The sequence below is a fragment of the Salpingoeca rosetta genome (assembly GCF_000188695.1).
Source record: "Salpingoeca rosetta unplaced genomic scaffold supercont1.18, whole genome shotgun sequence".
In the NCBI taxonomy this organism is placed as follows: domain Eukaryota; class Choanoflagellata; order Craspedida; family Salpingoecidae; genus Salpingoeca; species Salpingoeca rosetta.
The window spans coordinates 662098-670472 of NW_004754916.1; the positions used below are offsets into that span (position 1 = coordinate 662098).

Below are 8375 nucleotides of genomic sequence, written 5' to 3' on the forward strand. Positions count from 1 at the left end.
TGACCTCTCAATCCACCACGGGTTCAGCAACCTGCGCATCGTCAACTTTGCCGGCACAGACGTGAGCGCATTCATCACGGGCGACCTCAGCGTCTCCACCACCACCGCCGCCACCAGCAACACGCGCATTGCTCGCAGCGATTATCATGTTGGACATGTTTACGGCCGCAGTGAGCGCGGCGATGTGCTGTTTGGTGGGAAGCGGATGCTTGACAACGAGACGCTTGCAGACGGCACGGCGACGCGGTACACGCGCGTGCCGGCAACCGGCGCGGACGTGCGCGTCGTGGTGCCGGGCTTCCCCGCGTACACCATCATCAACCTCACGCTGTCGGAGGCTGCACGCCACTCTGTACACGTGTTCGTGGACAGCGGGAGCGGGGCGCTGGCACACGTGCTGACGGCAGACCACAGCGTCCGCAGCTGGGTGAACCCGAATGACGAGGACGGTCGCGCCACAACAGCGGCAGAGGACAGCGCGCGCATCAAGTTTGTCAACCTCACTCCGCTTGACATTCAAATTACGCGAGAGAAGAGCAGTGAAGGCAACAAGCAGCAACAGCAGCAGCAGCACGGACACCACGGGGAAGTGGTTGCAAAGGCGCTGGCAGCAAGAAACGCAACCACGTACTCTCAGGGGGTGTTTGACAGCGGGCGCTTAACCTTCCAAATCAGGCAGGTGGGCGCGAACGGAACAGTGGTTGCCAACCTGACGTCATCGCGGGTGACGGCCGAGGACGGAGCAGATTACACGGTGGCCGTGCGGTGGAATGGAACACACGCGTCCACAACGCGCGTGACGGACGTGCCGGGAAACTCCGTGTCCGTTCTGCTCCAGCTGCCGCAATACGTTGTGATGTCATGCGGCGAGATTCTGTTCTCCATCACGGGTCTGGAGTTTGCGTTTTCGGAGGCGCCCGGGAGCATGAAGGCTGTGGTGCAGGCGGCGTGGCAGCTGACTGTTGCCATTGGCAGTCTCATTGTCATCATCGTGGCAGAGTCGTCGTTCTTCTCGCGCCAGCGGGATGAGTTCTTCTTCTTTGCCGGGGTGATGGGCGTTGTCTGCCTCATCTTCGTGTACATTGCGCAATCGTACCGGTACAGGAATCCGCTCTATCGCGACACCACGTCGACAAAGGGCAGCGCGCAGCAAGACACGACGCCCCTCATTGACAGGGAGGACTCGGAGGACGCTGCGTCCACCTCATTCGCATAGTCCAGTTGTCGTCCGTTCCTCTGCCAGAGGCAGAGAGAGAGAGTGTGTGTGTGTGTGTGTGTTTGTAGTCGAAGAAAGGAGAGGCGTGTGTTGCATGTGGTATGTATGTGGTAGATGGACGTGGCGGGGGGGTTGAAGTGTTGTAACCTTTGCTGTCACGTTGGTTGAGTTGCCATTATTCGTTGTTGTTGTTGTTGTTGCCATTATTCGTGGTTCATATTTGCTGTTGCCATTAGTTGTTGCGACTGCTTGCCTCGTCGTTGTCAGCGTTGTTATCGCTGTTAGCGTATCAGTTACCCATCATACACGCTTGCTCACGGTTCTTGTGGAATTGGCTTAATTCTCGTCGGTGTATTGTAACGCGTGTACTGTTAGACAAAGCACACAACCATGTCAATGGAAAGAAGACAGAAAGAGGGGAGAGGAAGATGCTCGAGCTAACTTAGTTCTGAGTCATTGCAGAAGTGGAAGCGGGGAGGGTGGGGGAAGTGGATGCAGAACACATCAGACGACTTTTGTGCTCGTTGTCGGCGATTGGATGAGAATTGATTCGAGCATTGGCGGCGGCAATAAGTTAGGCCGGGTGAAGTCTTTGAGTGGGGTGTGTGTGTGTGTGTGTGTGTGTGTGTGTGTGTGTGTGTGTGTGTGTGTGTGTGTGTGTGTGTGTGTGTGTGTGTGTGTGTGTGTGTGTGTGTGTGTGTGTGTGTACAAGCGTGCAAATGTCTTAAGGTAGTGTGTGTGTGTGTGTATATTCTGTTCTCACCATGAGGAGGGAGAGACGGTGCCATCGCATGCGCGAGCACTCCTTGTGGAAATCAAAATGCAAATATCTGTCACACATACACACGCACAAATAGTTTGCACACACGGGGATAATACGCGCACAATATGCATAGATGGAGCGTGAGGTTTACACGAACGATGGCAGTCGATGCAAATGGCGCCCTCACGCCACAGTGCCACCACCGCTTGCACACGCATCCCAGCAGCATCACCACGTCCAGCACCATAACCACCACCAACACGCACCTCAGGTTGACGTCTGATTTGAGCTGGTTGGCGATTGCCTCATACCGCTCACACAGCTGCCACTCGCCCTTCTTGTGCCCGGCCAAGTTCAGCGCAAGCACCTCCCCAAAACGCTGTGGTGTGTGCGGAAGGGGAGCAAGAGAGAGAGTGAGTGAGAGTGTGTGTGAGTGAGTGAGTGAGAGTGTGTGTGAGTGAGTGAGTGAGAGTGTGTGTGAGTGAGTGAGTGAGAGTGTGTGTGAGTGAGTGAGTGAGGAGTGGAGGGACACCGATCATGTTCGCTTGACGTGCAATTCTTCAGCATACACACATACACACACACATACACGCACACACACACACACAAGCACGCGCGAGCTTACACGACGATGCGTGCACACTGACCAGTGAGAGGTCGTTGAAGTGTCGCTTCGCTGCGTGGAAGTGGTCACGCGTGCGTGATATCGCAATTGTGGGCGTGTACTTGAACGACGGCGTTTGAGACCAGAAGAGCGGGAAGGACCCGCGCACTTGCACGTGCGATGACACCAGCGATCCGCACGACACAATCTGGAGCAACATGTGTGGAGATGGACGGCCGTATGAAATATGACCAGGAATGGTGAAGGAACATTGAAACGCTAGTTGTGGCAAGATGCGCGTGGAGTGACACGCGTGAGCAAGAACACGATGCCCGCTCATGGTTGCGCCAACGCACCTGCTCCGTTTCAACGTAGTTTGCCACGTGCCCTTGCTCGTCGATACCGCGTTTGAAGAACCGCGTGCCTGCAGGCAAAAACGATCAATACAAGAACCAAGACGCAACCAGCGTTGAGGCGGCATGGAAGGTAGCGAAACACACGCATACCTGAGTATTTAAACGCAAGGACACGTGTGTGCGCACATGCACGCACAAGGGTGCACCCACATCGAGACCACCACCACCACCACCACCACCACCACCGACAGCTGACCTGCTCTCGCTGTTGCGCGTCTGGAGATGAGGCAATATTGACACGGCTTTCCGTTGATGTTGACGGCCTCAATGTGCACGAACCCCATAATCACCGGCACCGCAAGCACGCGCAGCTGCGGCGATGTGCGCAGTGCAGTGCAGTGCAGTGGGATGGAGTCATGCGTATGAAAATACCGCCGTGGTGCAGTTGAGTTGATGTGGTGGTGACATGAACGGCAGAACAGCAAAATACGGTGACAAAACCCCGTGCCGAGTGACACGACCAGCACACACACAATGAACACACACACGACACACGACACTCACACACACGCACGCACACACACACACACATACATACATACACAGATACACACACACACACAGACACACAGACACACACACACACACACACACATACAAACAGAGCATACGCCCCACCTCCGGCTTTGCGATGAGGGATTTGTGGAGGCTGCGGTTCCAGTAGAATCGTGGATCAGCCATTTCGTCAAGTGCAATGCGCGACCCAGACCCGCCCGCCGTCTGCCACTGGTGTACACGTACGCGTGCATATGTGTGTGTGTGTGTGTTTGTGTATGCGTGTGTGTGTGTGTGTGTGTGTGTGTGTGTGTGTGTGTGTGTGTGTGTGTATGTGTGTGTGCGTGTGTGTGTGTGCGTGTGTGTGTTCGTTTCAGTGGATGCGCAATAGAAAGCGAGAAACCCTGTCACCTGCCAATCACCCTTCCCCTCTTTGTTTTTCCCATTACCATCAAGGCCTGTTGTTGGACGGAGCTGGAGAGATCATATGTGTGCGAGAAGTAAAAGTCGCCATCGCTGGTGATGGACGCGAGCAAATCAAGGCAGTGCGCCTGGCTTGTGGCCTGCAACGTCGAGGGAGGGAGAGAGAGAGGGAGGGGGCGTTGGTTATGGTGTGTTGAGAATGACACGCGGGGTCAGAAACATGTCAATGAAGAACGTAGTCGGCGACGTCAAGATCAGCACTACAGTATCGCAGCAATGCAGCGACGGAGGCGCAGAACACGAGTGTGCATCTTCAGAAGCGTGCACCTCGTCTGGGGTGAGGTGTGCGGTGGTGGCGGAGAAAGGCTGAAGTCGCGTGGATGTGATCTGAAACACGGCATGCGTGCCCTTCAGCGCGCCCACTGCACGGACGCCATCGATGCCAATCAGGCATGGGCCTGGAGCAATCGCGGTGGATGGGGAAGGGGAAGGGATCGTGATGGGATCGGTGGCGGAAATTAAGAAGGGGGGGGGCTCATTGAGGACGCTTGATGAACATGGAAGGACAAGGACTGGGTGGAATCGGTGATTCATCCGAGCAAATGGGGCATGCGAGCGAACGCATGCAAGACATTTTCCGTCCCAACACATCACCCCAACCCCTTGTTCACTTGCAGCCGCAACACAACCATTGCATTGGTCACATCCAGCCCCTGCTTCCAGATGCACACACCGTTGACGAGGTTAATGGTGCCGAGAATCCCGAAGAGCGGCACTGCGGACGACGGATCGTAGGTGGGTGGGCGACCTGTTCAGTGTAACGGAGAACATGCGCACTGTGAGATGAAACAGACCACTCAGACGAAACACCAACTACAACAGACGGTGCAAGCGCGCCAGGTGTGCACCATGACGTGCTTACGAGTTGGCTTGATGTTGTGATTGCTGCGGTCAATGGATACGTGGACACCGATCTCTGCGCGGCAATGCAAATAGATGTGACTCGACGTCACCACCCTGTATCAAGTGCGTGTGCATGCGCACTGACGGTGAGCTGGTGGAGTGGCATTGTTGAGTTTGTCACATCGCACACAATGCCACGATGCCGTCTGTACTCAGTCCAGCGCACCTCACATCATATCGTGCACAGCAGCTCCACCCCTGCCTTGGTTGCACTCTTCCCTTCCACCCTTGCTGCCGGCGTACTCACATGTACATGGCTGGGTCCATGGTTGGCGAGTGGTGGGTAGTGGCGTGTTGGCACAACAGCAGCAGGCAGCAGGCAGCCGTTGCAGACGCGTTCAGATTCCGACAGCACAAAGTGTAGCGACGATGCGAGGCAAGACTGCTGCGGTGTCCAGCAGCAGTGATGGAGTGCAGTGGGGCACGACGGGGTTTGTGGCGTTTCCCCGCTCCAACGTCGTGCTGATCGCAGACCCACGGGCCTTACAGGTGAGCGGAGGGGAGAGCCAGGGGTGAGGAAGAACACATGATGGGCGTGCTGGGGGGAAGGGACTGGATTGTGGCACAGCAAGGCAACACCACTGTGACTGCTGTGATGTCTGTTGTTTTGTTTATAACGTGTGTTTGTGACATGGTATGTTACTTCGCATTATGCATCTGGGTTTGCTGGCTGAACATCACAACGTGATTCATGCAATGTTGTGGCGCTATCAGGTTGTGCAACACTTGCACGGTCATCGCTACCCCATCACACAAGTACGTGCGTGTCTGTGTGTGTGTGTGCGTGTGTCTGTATGTATGTGTGTCTGTGTGTGTCTGTGTGTCTGTGTCTGTGTCTGCGTCTGTGCGAAGATAGCACTCGAGGACGTTGCCCTTCGAAGCCATGTCTCATGCCTGCTGTGATGATTAAACCTAGGTCCGATGGGAAGAACTGGCAGAGCCCCTGACACAGCGTATGCCGCGGCTGCTCACCGGAGATGACAGAGGTAATGCGGTAAACGCCACGGTGTGCTGCATTGCGTGTCGCGACGACCCCTCTCCCCTCCCTCCCTCCCTCTCTCACGTCTACCCTCGCACCTGCTGACCCTCCTTCACCTTCCTTTTCTTGCACACAACTCAGGCGTAGTCTACGTGTGGAACGTGGAGGAGCACGAGTCCAAGATGTTCCCGGCCCCGTTTCTCAAAGGAAGCAAAGGATACAGCGTCCTCGACCTCGCATGGCTGCCCAACAAGGTCGTATCGGCCACTACACCATTCGTATTGTGCAGGCCCTGCTCGTATCAGCTTCTTCACCTCATCATCGCAAAATCTGCTCTGCCTCCCCTTGGCCCCTGCACACCCTGCCGTCTGCTTCCCCGCCTCAGGTGCACGATGAGCCACCGCAGTTCCTCGTGCTGTACGCGAATCACATGCTCGTCGGTTTCAACACTGCCGGTCGCCAGCTCTGGACACACGTGGGGCCATCGTCGCGCATGCACATCACTCACAAGCTCATGGCTTGATGGGCTGAGTTGTTAACTAATGGACTGATGAAGGGGCTGACATACTCTGCATATGTAGCGCGTGGAATCCGAGCCAAGTGGCTCTGTGCTTGCGTCCAGATGCCTCACACCCATTGTGTGTGTGTGTGTGTGTGTGTGTGTGTGTGTGTGTGTGTGTGTGTGTGTGTGTGTGTGTGTGTGTCTGTGTGTGTCTGTGTGTGTGGCCATTTGTAGGACTATTCGTCGTATGCACCACTTCAGTTTGCCCTCAACCCGTACAACTCATCACAGGCCGTCATGGCCCTGCCAGACGTAAGTTGTGTGTGTGTGTGTGTGTGTGTGTGTGTGTGTGTGTGTGTGTGTGTGTGTGTGTGTGTGTGTGTGTGTGTGTGTGTGTGTGTGTGTGTGTGTGTGTGTGCCTGTGGTGATGACGTGAGTACGAGCAGCCTGACACATGCCACTGCTGCTCACCCCTGTACCTTCGTCACCACCAGAGCTGTGTGCTGATTGTGGACGACATATCGGCATCGTCTCCGCCACGCGCAAAGCCAACAGATCTCCACGTGCAACCGCGAGGAGGTGCGCTGCTTTGTGCGCGCATGTGCTGGTGCCCATCTGTATTCTTTTCCACATTGAACATCGATCCTCCGTTTTCATTGTTGCCATCGTCGTCGTCATCATCATCAGGCAACTCTAACGCTTCGTTCACACACAATACACACACAATACACAATACACACATACACACAATACACACACTTACACAATACACACGCGTACACAATACACACACGCAATACACACGTACACAATACACACACAATACACATATGTGCACTTGCCGCCAGACACGGGCGGGCTGCGTCATCTGTCGTTCAACCGGCACGAGGAGCACCAGGTTGTGCTCGCATTTGCTCATCAGCTCGTCGTCCTCGACCTCCTCGTCCACAGGGTGTGCCATGCAGCTGCACGTGCCACGTGCCCGTGTGCCTGTCTGTGTGTGTGTGTGTGTGTGTGTGTGTGTGTGTGTGTGTGTGTGCGTGTGTGTGTGTGCCTGAATACATGAAACTCACCTCATCACTCGCCCATGCGCCATCCACCATCACCCCTTACCCTCTCCACCACCCCGTGCCACCATCAACACCACCACCCATCAACACCCCGTGCCACCATCAACATCACCACCCATCGATTCAGCCCGTCGCCACCGTGCACCTTGATCGATCAAGCAGCGCCTTCCGTTCCGGTGCGAACACCATCACTGCGTGTGGCACACGCGCCTCTCTCCTCCTTTCTTTGCGACGTCACACCACCATCCATCGCCTGCCACCACCGCTCTTCCCTCATTCACATTGTGCCATCCCATGTGTCCACCACATGCTGCTACTGCTGCTGCTGCTGCTGCTGCTGTTGCTGCTCTGTGCAGTTGCCAGCTGCCCGCATTCGCCGGTGCTGTATTGTCTGCACGACAACCACAGCATCAGCATCCGCTCCCGCCTTGACCAGGCAAGCATGACATACTCCTTCACAGGTGAGACGCTGATGTGTGCAGGGTGTGTGCGTGTCTGTCTGGTGTCTGTCTGTCTGTGTCTGTTTGTGTCCATGTGTGTACGAGTATGTCGAGGCGTGTGCGTGCGTGCGTCTTCTCTGTTCACCTAGTTGCGCCTATCACGTTCACTCCATAGCCGCATTCCTCTCAACACTACTGCCCACACTCGACGACCACCATCACATATCCGTGCACACCCTCTCCTTCACCATTCAGGCCAGTCTGAGGCGCTCCGGCTGAAAACAGACACGTTGCTCGGGATCGCCGTGAACCCGCTGAACGAACGGCAGCTGTGCACCGCAACGGACGCGGGCGCCCTGCTCCTCTTCAACGTACGCACTCGTTGTTGCGGTTTGACCTAGCACGTCGCCTTGTTGGTGTGTTTGTGTGTGTGTGTGTGTGTGTGTGTGTGTGTGTGTGTGTGTGTGTGTGTGTGTGTGTGTGTGTCGTCGTTCGTTCGTTCGT

At 55.7% G+C, this 8375-nt stretch overlaps 3 protein-coding genes across 3 annotated transcripts in view; 2 read left to right on the plus strand and 1 right to left on the minus strand.

Moving 5' to 3' along the window:
* PTSG_06566 (oligopeptide transporter) overlaps positions 1 to 1536 on the plus strand; it is a 3804-nt gene extending 2268 nt beyond the window's left edge. Inside the window, exon 3 of the mRNA XM_004991891.1 lies at positions 1 to 1536. This exon is cut by the window's left edge and continues 734 nt beyond it. Within this exon, the coding sequence (XP_004991948.1) occupies positions 1 to 1216 (1216 nt within the window). The 3' untranslated portion in view covers positions 1217 to 1536.
* A 99-nt stretch (positions 1537 to 1635) lies between these two features.
* Positions 1636 to 5254, minus strand: PTSG_06567 (uncharacterized protein). Its single transcript, XM_004991892.1, has 12 exons — positions 5128 to 5254; positions 4840 to 4934; positions 4651 to 4725; positions 4245 to 4375; positions 3944 to 4057; positions 3618 to 3725; positions 3196 to 3310; positions 2940 to 3007; positions 2627 to 2791; positions 2246 to 2358; positions 1980 to 2046; positions 1636 to 1806 (listed from the first exon to the last, which is right to left on the minus strand). The coding sequence occupies exons 1-12, from the start codon at positions 5145 to 5147 to the stop codon at positions 1654 to 1656; spliced, it is 1224 nt and encodes a 407-aa protein (XP_004991949.1). The 5' UTR covers positions 5148 to 5254; the 3' UTR covers positions 1636 to 1653.
* PTSG_06568 (uncharacterized protein) overlaps positions 5233 to 8375 on the plus strand; it is an 8729-nt gene continuing 5586 nt past the window's right edge. Inside the window, exons 1-11 of the mRNA XM_004991893.1 lie at positions 5233 to 5369; positions 5595 to 5636; positions 5797 to 5866; positions 6001 to 6113; positions 6245 to 6334; positions 6596 to 6673; positions 6856 to 6940; positions 7210 to 7313; positions 7559 to 7607; positions 7788 to 7892; positions 8127 to 8242. Coding sequence (XP_004991950.1) covers positions 5250 to 5369; positions 5595 to 5636; positions 5797 to 5866; positions 6001 to 6113; positions 6245 to 6334; positions 6596 to 6673; positions 6856 to 6940; positions 7210 to 7313; positions 7559 to 7607; positions 7788 to 7892; positions 8127 to 8242 — 972 coding nt within the window. The 5' untranslated portion in view covers positions 5233 to 5249. The remainder of the gene's footprint in view (positions 5370 to 5594; positions 5637 to 5796; positions 5867 to 6000; positions 6114 to 6244; positions 6335 to 6595; positions 6674 to 6855; positions 6941 to 7209; positions 7314 to 7558; positions 7608 to 7787; positions 7893 to 8126; positions 8243 to 8375) is intronic.